At 40.5% G+C, this 27914-nt stretch overlaps 1 protein-coding gene across 1 annotated transcript in view; it reads right to left on the bottom strand.

Annotated features, from left to right (window-relative positions):
- The window catches only part of LOC144609965 (heparan-alpha-glucosaminide N-acetyltransferase-like), a 198711-nt gene that overhangs the window by 72938 nt on the left and 97859 nt on the right, over positions 1-27914 (bottom strand). Inside the window, exon 8 of the mRNA XM_078428374.1 lies at positions 1342-1418. Within this exon, the coding sequence (XP_078284500.1) occupies positions 1342-1418 (77 nt within the window). The remainder of the gene's footprint in view (positions 1-1341; positions 1419-27914) is intronic.

The raw sequence follows: 27914 nt of genomic DNA, 5'->3' as shown, positions 1-27914 counted from the left end.
TCTCTCTCTGCTCTGCATCTACCCACACTATTAATCCAACATCCATTTTGACCTCAAGTCAGGTAAGCCTATGGCTCCACCCCCACCTCCCATTACCCCCATCTCCCTTCCCTGAGGAAGATTTATTACGTTTTATGAATGGTCTTGTGGATGCTTAGCATGTGGCCCTGCAGAAATATGCTTCCTGTAAAATTGACTTGAGATTTAAAACCTGCAGGAATATGTCAATCAATAATAACAGAGACTCGGGTTGCAAATCTCTGGTGAATATTAATTCTGATATTAATTTTTGATTTATTGCTTTCATAAAGGAATTACTTTGAATCAATGGCCAAAGATTTGTATTTTCGACTCAGTGCAATCAGTTGTTCTGCATTAGACTCTGGTCCTGTATAACTGATGTTGCATATATATATCAATGTGCTTCATTGGAAGAATTATGGATAGGTCCAGCCTTTGCTTGACTCTCTGCAATACATAATTACTGTTGGATCTTGGCTAACACTGCCATAGCCAACTACACCACCTTCCTCCTTGGTAAACTAATCAGTAATCAATACGATAGTGGCATTTAAGAGGCTTTTAGAAAGGCACATGGATATGCAGGGAATGGAGGGATATAGAACATGTGCAGGTAGACGATCTTGGCATCGTGTTTGGTGTGGACATTGTGGGCTGAAGTGCCAATTCTTGTACTGTACTTTTCTATGATTTGTGTGTTCATAACAGGAGAAGCTTCCTATTCACCTGAAGTACAGTAGCATCAAGGCAAGCACTCTCCAGTTCACATCTTTCCTGCTGGGAGGATAGTGCGTAAGTAGCAAGCACTTGGGTTACTGGTTGAGCATCAACATCTGCATCTCTTTACCTGCCTCTCTCTTGATGCCCCAAATAACTATTATTCATTCCGTGTGATGTTTTTGAGCACAATAATGAAATGCAGAAGCTACTTCTGCTTTCCGCATTTATTTTGGGGTCTCAGGTTTGATTGTCCATCCCCATTTCTTGTGAATCCAACTTTTTTTGCTCCACCTGAAAGTGTGTCAGACAAAAGGGTTTTGTAAACAGACACTTTGATAGTTATTGGGTGATGTGTCAGATTTTAATGGAGATGTGAAAATCAGGAAAACAAAAATGCAAAACCTAATTCTGTAAATAAACTAAAACATTGTACATTCACCATAAGCTCCCCGTCTCAAATTTAGCAATGATCTTGAAATTAAAAGTTAGTAACTATCCTGATTACTAATACATAGATTTCCATTTCTAATTTTGATTTCTATATATTATGCTGTCTATGCTTTTTGTTTGAAAATGCAAAAGTAACTTCTATTACAATACCGTTCCATGGTGCATGTTCAAAGAACCAGTAGCTCCCTCCTCCATAGTTGACAAAGACCATGATAGTTAGCGCCAAACTGAAAACACACAGATAGGGAGATCATTTTTAGCAACACTTATATGAAAACATTCACTTTACCCAAACTGAGGGCCCATGATCTGTTTGCCGATTGTTAATATCTTCATCTCTGAAAAAGAGAATTGTGGGTTCACAATCAAATCTAGGTTTTAACACACAATCCAAGGTGTAGGAATGAGTGCTACATTGTCTTAAGTATAATCTGAAACACCTATCTGAAATCCAACCCTTAAAGCAAGTATTAAAAATTCCATCAGAGAGAGAGTAAAGAACTCTTCCAAAGTCCTGGCCAATGTTCCTCACCTAACCTGAAAAAGGTAAAGGAATTACTTATCTCACTGCTAGTTTTGGGGACAGTCTTAATCGCCAATCAGAATTTGTTACAAAGCCAAGGCAGAGTAATAATAAATATATTTATGTCTGAAGAAGGGTCCCGACCCAAAATGTCACCTATCCATTTTCTCCACAGAACCTGACCCATTGAGTTACTCCAGCATTTTGTGTCTATCCAAAGTAATAATTAATGAATGAGGAAAATTCTAACAATCTTGAAATGTTAAAACATGATTCAATTTTCATGATAGGAAATTTGTAAAATTGAATTGTGTAACAATGACTACATTTAATACACAATTTCTTGAAAGCAAATCCAGTTTTGCACATTGTAAGGCTAAAGAAGTATCATAAATGCAAGATCCTTCTTGTACAATTCTGTCACTGTCATAATCGTTCTTCGTCATACAAGGTTATTGCATGCAATGATTTGATTGGTGAATCAAGGGCTCCCTTGTGTCTAGTCAGTTTCATCTATACACACAATTCTGCAAAACCCATCCAAATTGTAAACTGACTGGTATGATTTTAAAAGTTACTATTCAATCTGCCAGTATTCCCCTTTCCCTAAGACCAAAAGTCATAGGAGCAGAATTAGGCAATTGGGCTGGAGTAACTCACCAGGTCAGGCAGCAGCTCTGGAGAACATCAATAGGTAATGTTTTTGGGTCAGTAAATGTCACCACCAGCCCTTGGCCATTTGTGTAAACCAGCATCATTTTTTCTCCATTTTAAGTATTTAATGCTGGTCACTGTTAGTGTATGGAAAGCCCAGCAGCTAGGATCCTCAACTTCCTCAAGACCCAATCAGTGAGGATAAGGGACAATGCATCCTCTATGATTATCCTCAGCACTGGTGCTCCTCAAGGTTGCGATTTCATCCCCCTTCTTTACTCCTTTAAACCCACGCCTGTGCAATCAAACACAAATCCAACTCAATTTACAAATTCACGGACGACACCTCCGTAGTGGGCTGGATGAAATCAAATAATGACGAGACGGAGTACAGGAAGAAGGTTGAAAACTTTGTATCCTGGTGTCAAGACAACATCCTTTCCCTCAAAGTCAGCAAGGCAAAGGAGATAGTGATGGACTTGAAGAAGCAAAGCTGTACACATACCCTGGTATATATTGATGCCGCTGAAGTAAAGGTGGTTTAAAGCTTCAAGTTCCGAGGAGTAAATATCACCAGCAACATGTCTTGGACTAGCCATATCAAAGCAATGGCAAAGAAAGCACACCAAGGCCTCTACTTCCTTTGAATGCTTAGGAGCTTCGGCATGTCCCCAACAACTCTCACCAACTTCTACAAATGCGCCGTAGAAAGCATTTTATCGGGATGCATTACGGCATGGTTTGGGAGCAACTCCATCCAAGACCGCAAGAAATCTCAGAGAATTATTGATGCAGTCCAGGCCATCATGCAAACCAACCTCCTTTCCATTGACACCTTCCACATTTCACACTGCCTCGGCATGGCCATCAGCACAATCAAGGACCATGCCCAACCCAGAGACTCCTTCTTCTCCCCACTCCCCTCATGCAAGAGGGACAGAAGTATGAAAACACACACCTCCAGATTCAGGGACAGTTTCTTCTCAGCTGATATCTGGCAACTGTAACATCCTATCACCAACTAGAGTGTGGTCTTGAGCTACTATCTACCTCATTGGAAACCCTCGGATTACCTTTAATCGATCTTCACTTGACTTTATCTGGCAATTTATGTTATTCCCTTTATCCTGTATCTGTACACTGTGGACAGCTTGATTGTAATCATGTGTATCACAAAATGCTGGAGTAACTCAGCAGGTCAGGCAGCATCTCTGGAGAGAAGGAATGGGTGATGTTTCGGGTCGAGACCCTTCTTCAGTCTGAAGAAGGGTCTCGACCCGAAACGTCACCTATTCCTTCTCTCCAGAGATGCTGCCTGACCTGCTGAGTTACTCCAGCATTTTGTTATACCTTCGATTTGTACCAGCATCTGCGCCAGCAACTTGTAATCATGTGTAGTCTTTCCACTGTGACTGGATAGCACACAACAAAAAGCTTTTCACTGTCCCTTGGTACACGTGACATTAAGAGAAACTAAAGTTTATACTCAGCTAACTCGAACAAACAACAATGCAATAACGAAAAGATGATCTCTTTCAATGTGCTTGGTTGGGGGTCACACTCGAAATGTCTGTTTTTCATCGAAAATGGATGTTGAGATCATTTATTCTTACATGAAGATTACTGGTTCAAATCTCATTCAAAAGGCAGCACACCTGATAACCCAACGCTAGAAGTGTCAACTTAGATTTTTATACTCATTGCTCCAGCTGCTTTCTTCAAGTATCTAGTTACTGTGACACATCTTTACACTTATATCTGAGCTTCCTGATGGCATAGAACTTAATGGTGTTGTCAGTGGTGAGGAAAGTGATGAGAAACTTCAGGATTGAGGAGGCAGTGGTTACAGACAGATATAATGGTGTTCAGTCGGACATGTGTGTCCTGTACAGTTAATGTGCAGATACAGTAAGCACATAGATAGACTGACTGTATGATGGACTTTACTGCAATAGGATCTGAGAGCAAGAGTAAATCCATCTTGCAGCAATTATCTAGGGCACTGGGGAGACCAAACCTGGAGTATGAGTAGATGTTTGGATATCTATAGAAGGATACACTTATGATAGTGGGAGTGCAATAAAGTTTGACCTGATTGATTCCTAGAATAGGGAGTTGTCTTACAAGAAGAAATTAAGTAAACTGGACTTGAACATTAGAGTTTAAAAGAATGAGAGATGATATGATTGAAACATAATTGCTGATTGAGTTTGATAAGGTCAAAGTAAAGATGATGTTTCTCTTGGCTGGAGTGTATAGAACTGGGGGATTCAGCTTGGCTGGAGTGTATAGAACTGGGGAATTCAGTCTGAAAATAAGAAGTCAGTCATTCACGACAGGGATGCGAAGAAATTTCTTTGGAATTTCCTACTTTAAGAATGTGCAGGCTCAGTCATTCAGAATATTCCGACAGATTTTTTTTTGATGTTAAGCGAATCGAAGGATGTGAGTTTGATGCAGGAAAGTGGCACTGAGATAAAAGGTCAGCCACGGTTTTACTGAGTGGCCGAGGATGTATGAGGGGCTGAGAAACCTCCTCGTGTGTCTATTTCTTCTGTTCTTTTTTAATGCTCATCAAAACCTTGGGACAAGATGCCTTTCATCCAATGAATGACGATTTGACATGCTGTTACACTGCAGGAAAGACAGCAGCCAGCATCTACAGAGCAACAGCTATAACACAGCAGTGCAGTAATGACTAGATAATGGGGTAGAAGTTCACCCATACTGTACTGGACATGCTATAAGAGTGCAGTTGTGCTGTACAACACTTTCTATATTCAGTACCATTTTGTTCAATGGTACACATTTTGGAATGGAGTACAGGCATCATACAGTATTCTCTGTCCTCAGCTGCCCCTCGGAGTTGAGGATGACTTGGTTCCACAATGGTTATGAGGTAACCAGGCAGAACGTAGACTATCACACATGGGGGAGGTGGGACTCGGTGGGCAGGTGGGCAGGTTGCTTGGTTTTTTAAATGTTCCCTCAGCTATTTGCACTTGCTTATACATGATTCATCAGAGAAACTTCATCTGCTTGGAGCTCCAAGCCTTCCCAGATACTTCTCCATCAGTTTGGGGGACTTGGATTAGGAATTACATTAGAATTTTACTTTTTTTCGCCATGGCTTTGAGAACATCCGAAAAGTGTTTCTCTTTGCTAGGTAAGGTACAATTTCTACCCCAATCACTTTAGGTGGTGATTGGTAGTAGGATTACCATCAGTAATCTAGGCTGAGAGCTCCCTTCATAATGCCATGGGATGTTTGTATTCCTACAGAAAGCCTCTCAAACAGTGCGCCATTCCCCCGTTTGGAACATTACCTTTGATTTTAATGGACAAAGCGTACAATAGTCTGCACCATCGTAAGTAAAAAGCAATGAAAATCTATGGAACTATCTCCAGTGCTCCTGCCATGACCTTGGTGGAACCTAGCTAAAGGAACTTGACTTGGGCAAACCTTCCATGCATGTCCATGCGTCTATTTAAAAGCCACTGAAATCCCACTCTCTTATCTGCCTCCACCACCACCCCTGGCAGTGTGTTCCAGGCGTTACCACCCCTGGCAGTGTGTTCCAGGCACCCACAAATCGTTGGCGAGAACTTGCCCTGCACATCTCCTTTGAAAGTTTGCCCCTCTCACCTTAAACATAGAAACATAGAAAATAGGTGCAGGAGTAGGCCATTCGGCCCTTCGAGCCTGCACCGCCATTCAATATGATCATGGCTGATCATCCAACTCAGTATCCCGTACCTGCCTTCTCTCCATACCCCCTGATCCCTTTAGCCACAAGGGCCACATCTAACTCCCTCTTAAATATAGCCAATGAACTGGCCTCAACTACCTTCTGTGGCAGAGAATTCCACAGATTCAGCACTCTCTGTGTGAAAAAAAACGTTCTCATCTCGGTCCTAAAAGACTTCCCCCTTATCCTTAAACTGTGAAGGATAAAACCCTTAAAGCCACGCACTCAAGTCTTTGACATTTTCACCCTAGGAAAAAGGCTCCAATTTTCTCCCTTATCTCTGCCCCTTATAATTTGATGTACTTCTATCAAGTCTTACCACAGCCTTCAACGCACCACTGAAAATAATGAATCCTGTCAATGCTGTCCCTGCTTTCCCTGGGTAAGAATTGAAGATCATTGAAAATGCAGACCATTTGATCTCGCTGCTCGGTTCAGGAAACTGTTTCAGCACCTAATATGTGGGAATGTGTATAGGACCAGCAAGTGGATTGTTAAAACATTATCTTGGCTGAAAAACTGTAAGCCTGCAATTTCAAAGAACAATGAGCGAAGGAAGGATGTGGGTTTTTTTCCCTAATCAGAACTATACAAGTTCCAAAGATAAAAACACCTTTTCATACTTAGGAAGGTAGCCTCAAAAGGTTTAATAGAAGTGATACTGATGATTAATTTATCATTTTCGATGGACAGCCCATTTCCTATTTATTACAATATTGATTATATTAGTTACCCAGCATTTACTTCTATCCGCTTACCAACACAAATTTCCACGCATATGCTGATTTTTAAAATTTGAGCATTATCTATAATACATTAGACTTGATGGTATGACAAATGTTCCTTTTTGTTTTACAACAAGCTGTCACTCTCACTCACCTAAGTGGGTACACTCTGCTTCACTTACCTGTTAAGTGAGCACAGCGGTTTTAAGTGTATGGATTTTTAAAATGTTTTCTCTTTCATTTTATTGAAGTTTATGCTGTTAAAGCCCGGGTCCCAGGACAGTTGCTGGAGCGATCCTGCAGGTCATCTCCTCAACCATCCTGTGGTATATCGGAAAGATCCATTTTCATGAGCTATTGCAGCTATAAGTAAATGACACAAGATCTATTTGCAGTTAAAGAACCAAAGTTAGGTCCCTCTTTCTTGGTTATAGACACAGGTCGTGTAAACTGCGGGGTTAGATGTTGGGGAAGGAACATCTACACGGCGACAGAAGCTAGATAAAAAGGAATTTCAATGGTTGCACATTTATAATAACTATCGTTTATCACGGAATCAAAGAATTTGGGGAGAAAGCAGGAACAGGGTATTGATTCTGGATGATCAGCCACGATCATATTGAATGGCAGTGCTGGCTCGAAGGGCCGAATGGCCTACTCCTACAACTATTTTCTATGTTTCTATGTTTCTATGTTAAGCTTTTTTTTCTTAAAAATAATATTCCAGGACCCTACCAGACTTTCAGGGACCAGATTAGATTAAAAGTAATAAAAGCCACAGATACTAATATAGCATGACTTGGTTTAAAGGAAAAATATTCATTTATATAGCACTTTCCACAACCTCAGGATGTGTCAAAGTGCATTACAATCAATGAAGCAATTTTGGAATGTAGTCTTTGCTGCAATGCAGAAAATATAGCAGCGAGTTGTAAGTGGAAAATTCCCACAAATGTGATAATAACCAGACGGCCTCTTACTGTAGGCTTTGGGTGAGGGATGAATTAGCTGGGAAAATAGGGACAAATCCCCTGTTCATCTTTGTAAGAATGGCATGGAAATATTTATTCCTCGAGGAGACAGACGGGACTTCAGTTAACACCTCACTGAAAGGCAGTAGCCACACCAGTGCTGCGTTCCCTGGAGATCCACTTCCTGGGCTAACACTCAGTGGAAATCGTAAACTGTGATTGCACATTTTCTTCTCATTGTTTAATCTGTGCCCGTTCATGCTGAAGAAAAACCTTATAATTCCCCCACATTTTCTTTAATGATACCTGAATTTTGTCTCCAATATCCTACATTACAGAAACACTGTTTGGTGTCAGTCCATAATCTGCCTTTTGTTGGTTATAGCCTGAGGTTCCTTATCCTATTAATTGATCCAGTATTCTGGAATTACTTTGATACCCTTTATACCTTTATTATTTTTGAAAAATTTACGATTGGTGTCAGCATACGTATTGACCTCCCCACCATCGAAGGGATCTACAGGAGACATTGCCTCGAAAAGGCAGCCAGCATCACCAGAGACCCACACACCCTGGCCATGCTCTCATTTCATTCCTGCCATCAGGAAGAAGGAATGGGAGCCTGAAAACTGTAACGTCCAGGTTCAGGAGCAGCTTCTTCCCCAGAACCATCAGGCTATTAAACATTACAACTTCCAAATAGGTTCTGAACTACAGAGAGGGAGATACATAGATAAGGAAGTATAAGGTGTGAAAATAGAACAAAGGGAATGAGGATTTGTCCTATTTTCACACCTTACACTTCCTTATCTATGTATCTCACTCTCCCGACATCAGTCTGAAGAAGGGTCTCGACTCGAAACGCCACCCATTCCTTCTCTTCAGAGATGCTGCCTGTCCCGGCTGAGTTATTCCAGCTTTTTGTGTCTATTGCCAGTTCAATGGACAGGGTGCTAAGCAGCATACTATTGCGTTATCACACTGAATCGATCCAAAAGGAAGACTCGGTAACTGCAGATGCTGGAGTCTTGAGCAAGAAACAAACTGCCGGAAGAACTCAGCAGGTCAGGCAGCCTCTGTGGAGAGAGATGGACAGATGACATTTCGGGTTGAGATACTTCTTCAGACTGATGGAGTAGGGGGAGATAGCTGGTCGAGAGAGGTGAGGGGTAGGGTCACTCCCCCCCCCCCCCCCCATCAAAGTCCAAAGAAATTTAGAATGATGAAGCCAGGTCTGGTAGGCAGTTAGTGGGATATTTAGGATATGTTTCATCTCTGGAAGCAGCCACATATATGTGAAATAGTCTGAGCCATTTATCAGTTACACAAACTCAGTTATTACGGAACCTAACAATTTTCATGTGTTTTGATTCTTTGAATAATAGTTAATAACATAGTTGTTATATTAACTGAGGTGTAAAATACACACATTAAACTCCAATGTTAAAAAGACAGGGAAATTAATATTAAAAGTCTCCAATATTTAATGAGATTGGTTTTCGCCAATTAATTTTTTTGATAAGCAGTGGAACTCGCTGTGCTCATCTTTCTGACTTGGGTAGTTAGGCTCAGTTACAATGTAGAGTTTAGTTGCGTGTTAATTATTCTCTTGCAGTATGTTGAAAAGAGCAGAGGTCTGGCGCAGGTTGTGATTTCTTCATTGTGGATAACTTTCCATTCGCGGTCACTCTAAACGTCACCTATCCATGTTCTCCAGAGATGCTGTCTAACCTGCTAAGTTACTCCAGCACGTTCACAAGTTTGTAGGAGTAGAATTAGGCCATTCGGCCCATCGAGTCTACTCTGCCGCTCAATCATGGCTGATCTCTGCCATGAGAGCTTCTCCGAGTTTTCTCCGAGATCTTCTGTTTCCTCCCACACTCCAAAGATATACAGGTATGTAGGTTAATTGGCTTGGCATATGTGTAAATTGTCCCTAGTGGGTGTAGGATAGTGTTAATGTGCGGGGATCGCTAGTCGGTGCAGACTCGGTGGGCTGAAGGGTCTGTTTCCGCGCTGCATCTCTAAACTAAACGAAAGAGTTAACAACATAGTTGGTATATTAACGGAGGTGTTAAATAAACACATTAAACTCCAATGTTAAAAAGTACTTTGTGACTTTTTACGTAAAGCAGCATCTGCATTTCTGCGTGTCTATCCCTTGCTTTCTATTGGAATTTGCCATGTGAGAAACTGTTGCCATGTTTTTCTACATCACAACTTACGGTACTGCAAAGTAATTGGTTCAATGAAGCACTTGACATGACTTGACATGATTCCAAAAATCATTCGACCCAAACACATTAACACATTGTGAAATGGAGGGAGGAGGGAGGGTGGTGATGGCATGTGTCAGGATAGGTGAGTGAGTCAAAGTTCTGCTCCAGCTAAGTCGTTATGTCAGAAGCACTGGGCATGTTGCAAAGAAGAGCCTGCTTGTTAAAAACATCCCAAAGCTTGACGTCTCAGCTGTAAATTCATACATTGTTTTAAAAGGGGTTTTGTAGAGCATCCATGTTTAAAACACTGATCGTTAGAGCAGTTCTTGTTAAAGGGACTATCATACTGTCCTGAAGGTAAAAATTATGATGATAATATAATTTACTACAGGGCATGTGTGTGAATCCAGTGAGACGAATCAAGAACCAATGAAGAACAAGAGGTGATCACTAACAAGATTTTCTCCAAAATAAGGGCATTGCTAAGGGGATTGCGAGCAAAGCAAGTACTTATTGTTCATTATTGAACAATGAACAATATTTATAGTAGATGGGTGCCTGGAATGCACTGCCGGGAGTGGTGGAGAAAGCAGGTACAATATTGGTATTTAATAGGCTTTTAGACACATGGATATGCAGAGAATGCAATGGTATGGATCTTGTGTAGGCAGAGGAGATTAGTTTAACGGCATCAAGTTTGGCACAGATGCTGTGAAGCATAGAGCCTGTTCCTATGTTCTCTGTTCTACTCCTTGAACTGTGACTTTCTTATCTTCCTATTAACATCATCTGCACTGCTAGGGAGCAAACTGACGAAGATGCGGGTGGATGCTCCATTGGTGTCCTGGATCACCAACTACCTGACTGGACGACCACAGTATGTCAGGCGACAGAACTGTGTCTCGGACATGGTAGTGAGCAACACAGGGGCCCCACAGGGGACGGTCCTCTCATCCTTCCTGTTCACCATTTACACCTCGGACTTCAGATAGAACTCGGCCTCCTGCCACCTGCAGAAGCTTTCAGATGACTCTACAATTGTGGGCTGAGGGGAGGGAAGCTGAATACAAAGGTGTAGTTAACGACTTTGTTGAGTGGTGTGGGCTGAATCACTTGCAGCTCAACACCGACACGACTAAGGAGTTAGTGGTGGACTTTAGGAGGAGAGAGACACCCCTGTCCCCCGTCTCCATCAAGGGTGTGGATGTGCAGTTTACCAAGGAGTACAAGTACCTTGGAGTTTACCTGGACAGTAAACTGCACTGGTTCAGGAACGCTGAGGCACTGTACAAGAAGGGACAAAGCCGCCTGTACTTTCTGAGGAGGCTCCGCTCTTTCAACGTCTGCAGCAAGATGCTGCAGATCCTCAATCCTGGACTTTCCACTCGTCACTTTAATTATTTTTTTTCATGTATCTTGTTGTGTTTTATGACTGTTGGCAGACCAATTTCCCTCCTGGGATAAATAAAGTTCTATCGTATTGTATCGTATCGGATCATAGATGGTACTAATTGGTCCATAAAGTCTATGCAAGCTCTCAAACCAATCCCATCAATTCCATTCTCCCCATTTATTTTCCTAGATTCTATTCTCTCTAACAATACAGTTCACCTCCCACACTAAGAATTAATTAGCAATAACGAATTCACTTCCCAACCAGCACACAGTCAGAGAGAGAGAGAGAAACTGCATGGGAACAGGCCCATCAACCCAAAATGACCATCAAGCATCATTTTATTTTTTTGGGATGTTAGATGAAGCTCTCTGAGGAAACCCATATGGTCACTAAAAGAACATGCTAACTCCACAACGACAGCATCAGAAGTCAAGGAATGAGCCCAGATCATTGAACCTGTTAGTTAGCAGCGCAGGGCAATTTCAGAGTAAAGAGCCACTATCATTTAAAAAAGGATTTGAAAAATTGTGATGATTCTACACTGACAATATATTATAGATTCCACTTAACGTGTTATTTCAATGCATAGTTAGATTTACGGTACCTCTTAGGGCTAAAGGAATCAAGGGGTATGGGGAAAAAAGCAGGAACGGGGAACTGATTTAGGATGATCAGCCATGATCATATTGAATGGCGGTGCTGGCTCGAAGAGCCGAATGGCCTACTCCTGCACCTATTTTTCTATGTTTCTATGTAACCGGGGTAATGTTGTGGAATGCCTCTCTGTATGATGTAGGTGAACCAGGTTTTTTTGGTAACAATTTAATAGTTTCATGCTTCCTTCACAATCCCATGCCCCAATTTACTGATTCCTAATCTACAGCATTACATTTTCCAGCCATTATGGTGGCATCTGAAATTATGTCTAATCAGTCTAGACGTTTGGTCTGGTAATATAACCACTAGGCATGCATAGTCTAATACTGTATGTATTGTGTTAACTATTCCTGCTTCTTTGTTGCCCAGCTCAGCGTTCACCGAGTGTATCCGTGCACTACCTCATTGCGAAGCTCTCCATGAATCTGCAAGATCAGCAGCCTTAAAGGGCAACAGGAAATTAGAGATAGGTAATTCCACCCTTAATATTTACTGTGGCCATGAGATCCCCTCTGTTAACACTGCCTAAGGTTTTAATTAAAAAGATTGACAATAAGGTGGCATATTGCTATAATCTGCGGTGCTCATCTCCTGGAAAATGACTTAACCTTTGTCTTGGTTGCTGTGGCAACTAATGGACCTGATTACACCAGTGTGCATGGCCAGCATTGCTATATTTTTTAATGGCCTGGCTAAGATAACAGGGGAGATTAAAGTCTTATCTAGGCAGTTAAACAGAGACTCTTCATTTCTGATGTATTTGTGGAGAGAGGATAGTCTTCCTTTCTACCCCCAAAGTGAGCGGATTAATTACCACCATCCATCCTGTGGCGCTGGGCCTGACCAGCTAGCTTCTGTTCTCCTATTGATTGGAAATGGAGCAAAGCTTCCTGCTGTGTACCGTTATGGCGGGATAATATCCATAATGGTTTATAAAACAAAGAACTCAGCACCTGTTCTTCAGTCCCTCCCCATAATTTTCATGATAACATATATCTGAGACTGGGACCTTTCACAACACATCTTCAAACAACCTGCTCAGCATAATTAGTATTTATTGTTAACTTAAACTCTTCTGTTAAAAAAAAAATTGGCTAATAACAGAGATTCAGATCGGGTTAACAAGAAGTTACATCCTTTACTCTTAATTTCTGTTGTCGTTCCAGGCAGGAGTTGTTTGCTACTGCCCCAAGAGTCACTTTCAGCCAGTCCTCTCAATGCTGGCTTGACGTGTAGGTGCAGCAAGGTGCTCCCCCTAGTGGGTTCATCCAGAAATGTTTCCAGAGTGGCAATTGGCACTAGAGTTAAAGGCCAAAGACACATTCTTATTCGCGAACGATACGATACGATAGAACTTTATTTATCCCAGGAGGGAAATTGATCTGCCAACAGTCATAAAATACAAAATACATGAAACATGAAATTAAAGTGATGTGTGGAAAGGATTGGGGATGTGCAAAGATTGGGGGAGGGGGCATTCTATCCCACGACAGAAGGGGGAGGAGTTGTACAGGTTGATAGCCACAGGGACCTCATGAACATCACCCCAGTTCATAGCCCAACATGTTAGGTTCACAGCACAACCATTTTCTGCTCATTTCGATCTCAGTCAGCACATATTGAAATGTAACAACTCACAGCAATTCACTGGTTTAAGTTTACCGAGCCATTATCATATGGTTGATTTTGGGAGCTTTCTCTGCACAAATTAGCTGCCGGGTTTCTTGCATTGAACAGCGCTACTCTCAAAAACAGTGCACAATCAGTCCTTGTAGCCTGATGACCTGATAACCAATAATCCACATACTCATGAGGTCTGCCCCATGTCGGACTTTGTTGACAAACATATTTATACATATTAAGAAACCAATCTTTGTGTAAATGCAATCAGCTTCAAGATCCATGATGTCAGTGGCTCCATCCTTGGCACTGTTTGCGAAAGTAGTCTTCAAATGTCCAGCTGCACCTTGTGGTTTCAAAACTGATCAATGCTTGTAAGTATCAATTCATTCAATGGAAATATCATACTCTGTAGCTATTTTAGGCATTTGTTTATTAATGTGTGCCATTTTTTGAGAACATTATGGGGCATATTTATTTTTATTTAGTGGATATTTTAGGTACAAAAATGTTCTCCGGGTGGAATCATCATTTTTATTATCTTTAAGAAGTGTTCATCCTTATACCTCTTAGACAATGAGGACTTAGTAAAACATTGATTAAATGAAGTTATCCGCTTCAGCAGCAAAAACAGCAAAGTGATGTATTGTTTAAAGTGTGTATTTTAGAAGGCATGAATATACAAAGGGACTTGGTGTTCTTGTACAGGTGCAGCGTACATTTATGAAGGCAAATGGTTTGTAAGATGATTTGAGTACAGGAGCCAAATTTGCCTGGCAATAATTATACAGGGTCTTTTTGAGACCACATTTGGCGTATTATGTGAGGTTTTGATCTCCTTACTTGGCTTTTAGACACATGGAAATGGAGGGAATGGAGGAATATGGATCACATGCAGGCAGAGGAGATTTGTTTAATTAGATTAGGTTAGGTATCATGTTCGGCATGGACATCGTGGGCCCAAGGACCTGTTCTTGTGCTATAGTGTTTTTCTGCTTAAGAAAAGATACCCAGTGAGGGGGTGTAGTATAGGTTCACCTGACTGATTCCCAGGACAGCCTGATTGCTATTGGTGGAGAGATCGTCAACTTGGCTTGCATTCACTAGAGTTTAGAAAAATGAGAGATCTAATAGAAACTTTAAAAATGCTGACAGTGCTCGATAAAGTGGATATGGGGAGAATGTTTCCCCTAGTTGATCTGTCTAGGATACACCTTACAGGGCAAGAGCTTTAGTACTGAGATAAGGAGAAATTTCTTCAATCAAAGGCCAGTGAACCTGCGGAAATCACTACCACAGAAGACTCTAAAGGTTTATTCAGTGAATATTTTTATTCAGTGGACTGTAAAGGTTTATTCAGTGAATATTTTAGCTAGAAAAAATTCTAAAAGGACGCAAAGTGCTGGAGTAGTTCAGAAGGTCAGGCAGCATCTCTGGAGAACATGGATATGTATCATTTAACAACCTGAAACATCACTTATCCATGTTCTCCAGAGATGCTGCCTGGCCTGCTGCATTACTCCTGCACTTTGTGTCCAATTGTGTATTAAGCAGCATCTGCAGTTCTTTCTTTCTACAGATAAAATTAAAAATGTAAATGGCATCAAGGCATGTGGGAAGAGAGTAAGAGTATGGTATTGAGATTGATGATCAGCCAATGGTCTCACTCAATGACAGAGTTGACTCTTAATCAGCCTTCTCCTGCTCCAGTTTTCAAAGTTTCTATGAAAGCAAGTGCACTGTGTGGGAGGCACATTGAGATGCGATGTGTTTTTGAAATACTGGGCCTTCCTTTAGCTGCTCGGATAGCTGCTCCGAGGACTTCATGAACTGTTGTTTGTGTGTTTCTAATCTGCTCTCAGGCACCTCCAGATATGCCAACATTGAGGATTTTTGTTTTGTCACTGGACTACTTTGTGATACCAGTTCCAAATGTTGCATTTCACTTTCATCAGCACAGCTGCTCATATATTTCCTGCTTTTGAACTCAAATTTGATTTTATGAGGAATGAATCCAATAGGAAACAAGGAAATGCTACATTTAACACCTCCTTTGGAGCAGCAGGTTCAGTTTTACACCTCTTCTAATGGATTAGTCTGACCTGATTTAACTTGTTTAATATTCACTCCCTTTGCAAGACAAAGAGTAATGGGTTAGTTAACTAATTAACTTAATTGGCCCATTCAAACCAGTACATTTTCTCAAGGCACGATGTGTTTTTTAGCCCCATGAATCATGCAAATGTTCGGGCTGGTATAGTAACTTCACTGTGCAGGCTTGGAAATAAATGCCTCCTACTTTGACCAGCTGATGAGAGGATGCTCCCTTGACACCAGTGGTTTTAACAATAATCTACTTCCTGTCAGCTAATTTATTAAACTGCTACATCTCGGAAACCAAAAGCAGTCAAAACTCACCTCGTATTCAGGGCTGAGCATGCACATTTATTTTGAAGTTAATCGAAATAGTATGACGGAGAACAATATCCAAGGCACGCTGTTACTTTTAAACAATAGTGACCATTTCCCAGCTCACAGATGTCTTAAAGAATCCACCTTGATACACAACTTCTTATTCCATCCATGTGGAATAATATCACACTTGGAATTTAGGTGCATTAAAGCAGTACACAGTGGAAATTTGTTACGGTAGTATAATGCAGTAATGTATTGCATTAATGTAATAGAGGGGATGTGTACAGCAGACTAATTAATGTAGTATATTACTGAGAACAAAAGAGGAAGCTTGCTTGGCCATCCTGATCTATGCCCGACAAATCTACACCAGCACCATTTCCCTGCAGTATCCCCATTCCTTAATTCCCTTAATATCTAGAAATCGTTTAATCTCTGTTTTGAATTAACTCAATGTTTCCACAGCCCCCTGGGATAGAGAATTCCGCAGATTCAACAACCAGGAAATTCATCCTGACCTCTATCTGAGATCGAGACATCTGGCTTAGATGTGCATCACACAAATGCAATATAGATATTCATGGCAAATGTTTAGAAAAGTCTATTGCAAGTTTATGAAAGTATAAAATTAATCTGTTGTAATATATTTATAAGGAGCACAAAGTACATATAGTAGCAATATTATATCACTGTAATTCAAATTGACTGCAGAATAATGACAATGTTATGTCAGGGCAGCATATTACAGAAATGCATTGCACATGCCTTATTGCATTAGGACAAACTTTTTATGAAGGTGCAATGCATCTTGTGCATTAAGAGGGAAAGGTTGCCATTAGATGGAGTGGGTTCTTTCAGAAACCAAGTGACTGAGCAATTTATGCCAGTTTTTGTTGTCACAGAACAAAATATTCCCATTTGGCCAGTGAAAGAATTATGATGATTCAAACATCTTGTGAAGTAAAGGGCAATGTTATACTTGATAGGACAGATTCAGAACAATAACTTGTTCCAGCTAGATTGTGTTTTCAGTGACTCTCACCAGTATGTTCCATGAGACATGAAGGGGGATCCATGTGGTCACAATTAAGATGAAATTTGCAACTTTATTGTAAAAGCACCATGTTTTAGGAACATTTCCAGGAACATCATTCAGAGGAGTCAGTACAGGTTTGTAAAGTGGCCGGAAGATCCCCTGGGTTGGAGTTCTACTCCATGCAGTGTGTGCTCGATGCATTGAGAGACTGTTTCACTTGGAGCTTCTCCCAAAAAGGTTGCATGGAAAGAGAGAATAATAATTCTCACACCTTTCAGAAACCCATATTCGGGCCTATATTACTTGCTCCAAGAAAAGTACAGTGCAAAGATTTGCAGGTCCTAAATGAACCCCTCAGTGTATAAATAAATATCTCTTCTCTTCAAACCAATCCACTGCTCAAGTATGGTGGGATTTTTTAAAAGTGGGTGATGAGGTGGGGTAAACATGTTTTTATTAAAGAGAGAAGAAAGAGTTGATTTCTGCTTTGCCGTTTCTAACTTCAATACATCCCATAAGACTCTAATCCAAAGAAATATTTTAAACGTGCAGATCCTGTTTGTAACACAGGAAAGATGTGGCTAATTTGTAAACAGCAAGGTATCACCAGCAGGATGGCAACGTACCCTGTTTTTAATGATGCTGGAGAACTGAGTAACTCCCCTGCTCACTTCAAAATATTCTCATGGCTTTTACGTCTAACTGAGAAAGGTAGACAAGCTTTCAATTTGACATCTCAACTCAGAGATGGCATCTCTGGCAGCACAGAACTCCCTCAACACTTCACTGGAGTGTCACCGTAGCATTTAGTGCGCAGGATTGTGCAATTGATCTTGAACCACTGCTGACCCAGAGGCAAAGGGACTACCCGCTGAGCTACAACCTGACACATGTGCGTAAATAAAAACAATTTATTTTGCACTGGTACCACAGGAATGTTAATAGTGTAATTTTTCACAAGTGTAATTTGTGTAATTTTTAATTGCACAAGTAACATTTTAAGGTACCTCCTCCTTAAACAAATACAAAACTCTCTTTGCCCATTCCCTCTGTCCAAATCTACCTGTTCTTGCCACCCCCAAATCCCATTTGAACTAACTGCTACAACCCTACCACACTCATGCTTTGACAGCGAGATTCCTCCTTTCCCTCTGCTCCCCCTTCCCTTGGTCCATCTTTGCCTGTGACTTGGGTGCAAATCTACACGTTTGGGTGCAAATCTACACGTTTTCCTTCATTGACTATGCAATGGTGAGACAAATAGACAATAAAGCCTTCAAAATCCCTGTTCCAACATGCCCAGCGCTCATACACAGGATGCTAAGATTCTGCAGCACTAAGTCCATCCAAAAACATGTTGGTCCCCATACTTTGCATTTTTAACATATCTCACCAGAGACTGGTGAATTTCCAGACCAATTTTCCCTATGAAACATTATGGTCCACAGCCTTTATTGACTGCAAACTGAATGCACTATTACTCAATTGCAAACTTTACTAAACCAATGGCAGATTGTCCCTTCAGCACAGTCGGGCTAACTGCCTCTTTCCACTGGCTTCAAAATATTTTACACTCTTTCTGTCACCATTTGATTACCGCTTTCATAACATCACTTTTACTATTAAGTAGTTTATTTGCAGCAACAGATTTTAACCATTTAACTTTCAGGTGCAGCTAATCATTACTTGGATAGGGAGTCAGTTCCCAGCACAGGGAATTACCTGTTTTAACATCACGTTCAGCTAATCCTGCTTCAGAGAAACAATTCGATTTTTTTAACTTAAAATCATTCTAATTTGGATAAAAAATGTTTCAATTTAATCAATAAAAGTAGTTGAAGACAAAAATGGGAGGTCAGAGCTCTAATCAATCGCATTACAAATTTACTCAGGCAGGAATGCAAAACATTTTGCAGTAAAATGTGCAGAAATGTATGCGATTTTGGAAAAGTTTGCATTCATATAACATGTATTACAACTTTACTCATTGCCGAGGAGTAGGCATTAGTACTCTTTGTAGGTGAGAGGAATGTTGCCATTAATGATGAGACTTAGTGAGAAATCATACAGACAATTACTTCAAACCAAAAGATGCCCTTAATTTAAAAGGAGCTTCACATTTTCTCAGACCTTCTGTTCCATTGTTTCCTGCAATACTGGATAGATTATACTGGGGAGCACAGCTGGTAGAAACAATAGAAAGACACAATTTTATTTTACAACCTTTTACAACCTCAGGGCATCCCAAAGCACTTTACAAACAACTAAGCACTTTATATGAATTGTAATCATTGTTGTAATGCACAAAATATGAACAATCCCACAAACAGCAATTAAACCAATATCCAAAATCATCTGTTTTTTTAGTTTCTGGTTAAGGGTTAAGTGTTGATTAGCACTTCAGAAGAACTTTCATTTTTCTTTTTAAATAGTGCCATGGGATCTTCAACATCACATCAGCATGACAGTGTGGCCAAAATAGAAGTTTTCCCACCATACTGTGCGGCCAAGATTAACAACACAGAGAGACTGCAAGCAATGGCCTAAAGATTCCATGAAATATTGGTGATGCATTCAAGCAGCGACTAGCTCTTCTGTCCATACATCGCATGTAACAAAATTGTCAGCTCGCCATTAATGAAGGGCAGTTTAATGATTTTGTTGCATGATCTGTGCAAGAAACCTATCACCATTATTTTGTTTTGATGAAGCAATAATTACCTTTCTGAAATTATTTATCATCTATCAGTAGGGGAAGTGTTCTGTTTGAAGCACAATTTTTTCAAAGTAGAGGCAATATCTACCCTTCGCTCCTGTAGTGGAGCAACTCTGCATCTGAAGGATTTCTCCATCCTCTGGGGAAATTCTTATTGATGACTAAAATGATTCATGACTGTCCAGACAGATAAAAGCGTAATCCACATAACATGACCAAAGCTTTTAATGGACCTTTCAGAAGTGGCTTTCTGTGCAAAAGCAGCATTTTGAGAAAAAATAAATAAAGGAGAAATTTTCATCCCTTCTTGTTTCTCGTTTTGATTACACGTTACTATCCATCCACTCCTGCTCTCCTGCGCAAAAGATATCAAATTAAAAACCTATTCTAAAGATTGACACTGACGTTAAAGATTCCTTGGAGCTATTTGAAGTGAGTATGAAGTTATTACAGTGTCGTCGCCAATTCTCCTTTCCCTGACACCATTTCCAAAAAGATACAATAACTGACGAGTATTTCACTACTGATCCTGGCAACTTGCTGTGTGTGTTAGGCACCTACGTTTGTCTACATGAAAACCAATACATCATTTATGTCATTAATTGTATGTGGTGTACAGGATATTGTCTGCCTTTAGAGAGAGGGTTTGTGTCAGCTTCTGATGGAATGCAATGTTGCAAAGTCGCAATCTCAAAGCAACATGGGCAAGTTTGCAAATTGAAGCTACTATCCTATTCTATACTGAGCTCTATCTCATGGTCAGACTGTAAAATTGTGAAATTCACCTTGCTATCATAATGTATAAGAGTGAAGGTACAGGGAACTCCAGTGATATGGAACCATTCACAAGAATATCTTTTTAAAAATCCATATTTGTCAACAACTATGCCCAGAATTGAACAATGAACAACGCTAATACTTATAACTCACAATAAATGCATTGCCAATAAGATTATTTTATACATGCATATGAGATTAATGTGAAGTACACCGATCAGCCAAAACATTATGACCTGATGAGCCAAAACATTATGACCACCTGCCTAAAATGCTGTTGGTCCTCCGTGTGCAACCCCACAGGCAGCAGGGTGCGATGCACTGTGTATTGTGGCACATTCCTCCCGTGACCACTATTAAAATTTTCTGTGGCTTGTGCCACAGTAGACCTTCTGCCGGTTCGGACCAGACGGGATAGCCTTCATTGCCCTCGCGCATCGATGAGCCTTGGGTACCCAACACCCTGTCCCCGGTTTGTGATTTGTCCCTCCTTGGACCACTGTCGGTAGGTACTCACCACTGCTGACCGGGAGCACCCCACAAGATGCTCTGACCCAGTCGTCTGGCCATAGCAATTTGGCCCTTGTCAAAGTCGCTCAGGTCTTTACTCCTGCCCATTTCTCCTGCATCCAACGCATCAACTTCAAGAACTGACTGTTCACTTGCTGCCTAATATATCCTGGCCCTTGACAGATGCCATTGTAACAAGATAATCAATGTTATTCACTTCGCCTGTCAGTGGTCATAATGTTTTGGCTGATAGGTGTATAATAAAAGGTCACCTTGAAGAGGTGGGTGGACCAGAGGGTTCATTTCTGTGCTGTACAACTGTCTGACTCTATCTGCAGTCTGCTGGGTGTTAGGGATATTGCTACCTTAAAATTGGTCGTTTAATCCCATTATACATTATTACATGGCGACGAAGATAAGAAATACGGAAGTTCCAAGCTGCAGAAACCGAGATTGGATATGGGTACACCTATGAATCTACTCAGAGATGCTGTGAATACCACTGAAGGTAACTAAGACATTGAGGAAGACATACTGAATTAGTTTCCACCTCAAATACATAATGGCAAGAGACTGCAGCAAGTTCACAAGTGCAATTAAAAGAATTGGCAAGACATTATAATGTGTATGTATATTGCACAGACCACTTAGTAAGGGGTTAAGATGTTCACAGGGGCAATCTGTTCACATATGTCCTGTTGCTGAAAGGTAATGTCCAATAATGCATTGCTCTGAAAAAAGTGTTGCGAAGAGTGGGAGGAATAAGATGCACCTGGCCTTGTAGAGATGATGACTAATTTAACCACTGGCTAAAACCCTTAAGTAGTTGGCCAGGAAAGAGTGACTAGAGAGATGGGATTGGAACTGGTTCATGGTGGTCTCAGGACATCTAAGCCCAGTTTATCTGTTTAGACTTATTGGTGTATGTAAGCTTCCAAAGCAAACATGCTTTATCGTTCGTACAACATTCTTCACATCTTTTTAAAGGGAAAAATAAGGTGGTATGTCTACTAACTTTGAAGGAAACTGATATCTTAAGATGGTGGGTTTCTACTATCTTAAGCATATATGTTACATGATTGTCTGCTGTGGTATTGTTGTACAGTGCTTGCAGTTTTGGTCAAAGATAGGCTGCTGCAATAACAGTTTGGTTTAGTTGATGCACTGTGTCGAAATGTGTGAATGAGAGAAAATGATGCTCAGGTTTATACCAATTCAGCAGAACACATAATACAAAATATCTAAAACAAGTAAATTCCAGCAGCATTGGACAAGAAAGCAAGAGTGTGTGCGTGTTTCAAAGGCATATCGAACACATCTATTGTACTCAGCTAGGATAGCTGCTTAATGTTCGTCTGGCAGGGAGATTGCAAGGAACGAGAAGGGACCCATTTGGGAGAGGAGCAATTTACAAACATCCATTTAAATAGAAGATTGAGAAGGTCAAAAATCCAGCAGGTGTCATCAGTCACGAACAGTGATTATGCATAACTGTAAAATTATCTGTAAAAGTGAGGGGCGGCACAGTGGCACAGCAGTAGAGTTGCTGCCTTGCAGTGTCAGAGACTCGGTTCGATTCAGATTACTGGTGCTGTCTGTATAGAGTTTGTACATTCTCCCCATGACCTTGTGGGTTTTCCCCGGGTGCTCCAGTTTCCTCCCACACCTCAAAACCGTACAGGTTTGTGGGTTAATTGACTTCAGTAAATTGTCGCTAGTGTGCAGGATAATGCGAGTGTACTGAGATCGCTGGTCAGCATGGACTCGGTGGGCCAAAGGGCCTGTTTCCATGCTGTATCTCTAAACTAAACTAAACTATCAGGGTATGGAATAAGTGCATCAACTGTTTTGTATATATACATAATTAAAAGTCTTTTAAGCTACACTTGAAGCCATACTGCAGAGTCTGATTATTCAATAGGAACTAACCAACACTTTGTTTTCCAACATGATCTATAGATTTAGCCAATTCAGTGCTGAAGTTCAGAAATTGATAACCCTTAATAGAATTGTGGTTTGTGTTTTCTTGAAGGAACAAAACACATTATGTTTTCCCTGGAGATGCTGCATTGCTGTACACAACTCTCAGATTTCACAATATCTAATTACAAGCTATTTCCGATAAAACCTGTACACAGAGCCATCTTCTAAGGATACATGTTTAGAGTTATTTGGAAGTTCTCTTCCAAGTCATACAATATCCTGATCTGGATTTATTATTTTCCCCTTCATTAGCATTAATTGAAAAACCTTAACTCCTTATCTATGCGGACTGCATTGTGGAGGATATTCGACCTCAAGAACTGGAGCAGTTTAAAAAGGTGTTTCACCTCCCACTGTGTTTTAGGAAATACGCTTGGCAAAATAATACTGGTCTTGTTGACGACACCAACATTTTATGCACCATCACGGGGATAAAAATAATGCAAAGTTGTACAAAAGTATAGTTTGCATGGAACCAGACATTAATGGTTGGCCGAGAAGTTGGATCAGAACCTGAGGGAACTGGAGTTAAAATGATAAGAGGAAACAGCAAAACAAAAATCTGTATTGAACATAGATAAGCAACTGGACATTACTAACTGAGAGGAAGGAGGAAGTAATAATGTTCAAGGTAAATAGAAATAAATAAAATAAAAGGTTTAAACAAGCATCCAAAGGGACTGAATGATAAGCTAAAATGCTTTTATACTAATGGAACAGGCTTTACGATTAAACCATTGGAATTAGCCAGCTACAATATTGACATTATTGGCATTGCAGAAACATGGCTGGGATCAGAGGGCAGTCAACAGATGGTACTAATGGAGCAGAGGATGATTTGTAAAGATGAAGCAGGACCGAGAAGTGGTAAAGTTAGAACAAGGTTTCACAGCTAAAGTAACCAGAAAATAAGAGCTGGAAGTAATTTGAGAGGAGCTGGAAAACTAGGACCAGCATTTACACAGCTCCCTGTTATGTTTTTTAGTGTCATTGTGATACTAGTAGTAAAAAGGAAATATTTTTGTACATTAAGATCCAAGATGACCAATATGATTATACATAATTACACAGAATATACGGCAAAGAAAAATACCACTCAGCCACCAGTCATTTGTCATTTGTATTCTTCTAAAGCTTCCTCTTGACATTCCTTATCTAACTCCATCAACAGTTCTTCCTAATCCTATTCTCCCTAATATCCTGCTGTACCTTCTCCCCAAACATATCTATTCTATTTCCCCCTCGCTACACTTTTTTAGTAGTCCCACATTTAAACCACTCTCTGTTACCTGAATTATTTTTATTTCTTTGAAGAATGTCTTGCACTGATGCCCCCTGGTTTTGTTCTTGCCCAGAAGTGAAATAACATTCTTTGTTTGCATCTATCCAAATCTTTATGATTTTAAAATGAATGATAAGCATTTTTAATTGTTGTTACTATTAGCTGAAAAGAATGTGTAGGCCTATTGGTGGGGAAATAAACAATTCTTTATTGAATGGTTGCACATTTGAGGTTGTGAATTTAATTTAGTTTGGAGATACAGCGGGGAAACAAGCCCGACTCCCAACCGAGTCCACACTAACCAGCGATCCCTGGACATTAACACTATCCGTCACACAATTCCTTTTTGTCCTAGGGATAATTTACTTTTATACCAAGCCAATTAATCTACCAACCTGTACATCTTTGGAGTGTGGGAGGAAACTGAAGTTCTCGGACAAAGTCACGTGGTCAAGGGGAGAATGTACAAACTCCATACAGACAGCAGTAGTCAGGATCAAACCCACGTCTCTGGCACTGAAAGTGCTGTAAGGCAGCAACTCAACCGCTGTGTAGACTGTTAAAGACTGATCTAATGTTCAGTGTGAAGAACTACTTTGTTTGCCTGTGTAGGAATGTGTATATAAGAGATTGGTGTGATTGGGTGGTCACTCTGGTTCCAGGTGGCCACGGAATAAACAGCCTGGAGTTGAGCTCCAGCATTGTAACCTTTTATACACGTGTACTTGTGGTCCGTCCAGAGTCTCAACAAAGGTACAAAAGGTACCGGACCACGAAGTACAACACAGTGCAGGACTGTAAGCATATTGAAGCAAGTTAAGACCATTGACATAATATTGGCATAGCTTGGCAACTGCTATTGGTCATTGGTTCAAGTGGACAATGATCATCAAATCATTCAAGATATTGAAAAAAATCTTTAGGAAACAAAATAATTTCAATTCCCTAGCGCATCAAGGGAATAAACTAAAAGCTTTGTCAGAGGACAGATAGGAGGGACTGAATATCCTCCATCTCTGCTATATCACTCTATGATTTTGGATCTATGAATTCAAAAAAGGAACAAATCTGGTGTTGAAATGAAATGGTCAAGGATAGGACAAAGGGTATCAGACTTTTGTCAGAATGAAGCAGTTACATGTCCTGATGGAAGTTTATTAATCTGATGCTGCCTAACCTTCTGAGTATTTCCTATCAGCAGAACCTATCTATTTCAATACAAATAGAAAAAGCTAGTTGGCTGAAACTGTTGAATTTGTTATTGATTTCTGAAGGCTGCAAAGTACTGAGATGGAAGGTGAGGAGCAATTCCTCAGGCTTATGGTCAACCTCATTGGAGTGGCACAGGAAACTGCAATCTGATCAGTCAAGGTGGGAGTGTGATTGAGAATGATAATGGCAGACACTGGAACCTCAAGATCACCCTTACATTTCTGACCGGCATTTCACAGCTTTTCATGTTGCATTGTTTGCTATCTCCCATTCCAATTGCCCTCATTCATCTATTAATCAGCCGCTATGACTTCATGATGGCAATCTTGCCCCTCATTCTATCATAGGTATTCCCTTTGTCCTATCCACCCTTCCCTCACCCACACTCCCTTGTTTTCTCTCCCAGGATACTGAGTTGGATGATCAGCCATGATCAAATTGAATGGCAGTGCAGGCTCGAAGGGCCAAATGGCCTACTCCTGCACCTATTTTCTATGTTTCTATGTTTCTAATGAAGAATTTTCTTCCTTAAGCATTAGCTCTGTTTCTCCCTCCAAAGATGCGTCTGATCATCTGGGCATGTATTCCATTTTCTGTTTTTATTTCAGACTTCCATCATCTGCAATTTTGTGATATTTATCAACTGAAATTCTTCACAATTCTTTTAACCCAAAACTATAATATATTTATTATAAATAAGTTAACATATTTAAGACAGAGTGTTTGGTAAGTTTGCAGATGACACAAAAGTAAGTGGATTCTAGTTTCATAAACAGTGAAGATGATTATCAAAAATTACAGTAGGGCAAGTGGGCTGAGGAACGGCTAATGGACATTAATGCAAAAAAACACGAGGTGTTACATTTTGAGAAGTGAAACGAGGGCAGGGCCTTCACAGTTCATGGTAGGGCCCTTGGGAATATTGTAGAGCAGATGGATCTCGGAATGTGGGTACATAGTTTCCTGAAAGTGGCATCACAGGTTGGTAGGGTGGTACAAAAGGCTTTGGCACATTGGCCTTCATCAGTCAGGATACTGAGTATAAAAGTTAAGACGTTATGTTACAGTTGTACAAGACGTTGGAGTGAAGCTGCATTTGGAGTATTGTGGCTAAGATAGGATGAATGCACAGAGTCTTTCACCCAGGGCAGGGGAATCAAAAACCAGAGGATATAGACAAGATGAGAGGGTCAAGATTTCATAGGAACTTTAGGGGTAACGTTTTCACTTAGAGGGGGGGGGGTATTCGGAACAAGCTGCCAGAGGAGACGGCTGAGGCAGGTACTGTAACAGCATTTAAAAGACACTTGGACAGGTACATGGATAGGAAAGGTTTAGAGGAATAAAGGGTCAAATGGCACTAGTTTAGATGAGGCATCTTAGTCGGCATTTGAGAGGTTGGGCTGAAGGGCCTGTTTCTGTGCTCTATGATTCTATGACAGTGCGCAAAAGATTTTTAAGCAAACAATTATTACCATTAATACAATTTTGAGACCCATGTTATTTGACTTCAGGATAATATGATGGTTATTGACAACTTAAAAACTGCTCCTTTGAATAGCTAGTCTCTCAGTTTTAATGATTAATGCATAAAATAGAAAATGCTGGGAGACTACTGCAGAGCAATAAGCACCTGCAAAGTGGAAAGGGTAGATTAATGTTTTGGATGTACACCTTCCATTAGAAAGGAAAAGGAGGTCTGCCAAAGAGCTTCCTGAAATATTAAGCTGACTTATCTCTTTGCAGAGACTGACAGATCTGCTGCGTGCTTCCAGCATTTCTTCCATTATAGTCACGTGTTCTCTCTCTCTCTATCTCTCTCTCTCTCGTGCTCTCTCTCTCTTTCTCTCTCTCTCTCTCACTCTCTCTTCCTGCTTGTACCATTTTAAACTGCACCCATCAGATTTGCAAAGGGTCAGGGGGCAGTAAAGTATCAGAGAGTGAGCTGCAAGACGCTATCTTTCAGGGGACAAATTTATACAATCGGAACTGACTGCCTTGTCTGCAAAGAAGACAAAGGCTTTTGGCTTTAAGGAAGAATTCAGATTAACCTTAAATACAGGGGTGGAAGTCATGATGTCATGTTCTTCTGATCAGCTTGCTCTGTCTGCCTCATGATTTATCTGAGTGTTGTCAGTCACAGGATATTCAAAAGGAAGCCCAACAGCAATTAAGAAAATCAATAGGAGAAGTTTGTGTCACAGACCACCGGCAGTCTGAGTCCCACCATTCAAAATGCAGCTCAGTGAGATTAAAGGATACACTTGGAATTCGAGAA

The sequence above is a fragment of the Rhinoraja longicauda genome, chromosome 35 (assembly GCF_053455715.1).
Source record: "Rhinoraja longicauda isolate Sanriku21f chromosome 35, sRhiLon1.1, whole genome shotgun sequence".
Lineage (NCBI taxonomy): Eukaryota > Metazoa > Chordata > Chondrichthyes > Rajiformes > Arhynchobatidae > Rhinoraja > Rhinoraja longicauda.
This window is presented reverse-complemented; position numbering and strand designations above follow the sequence as displayed.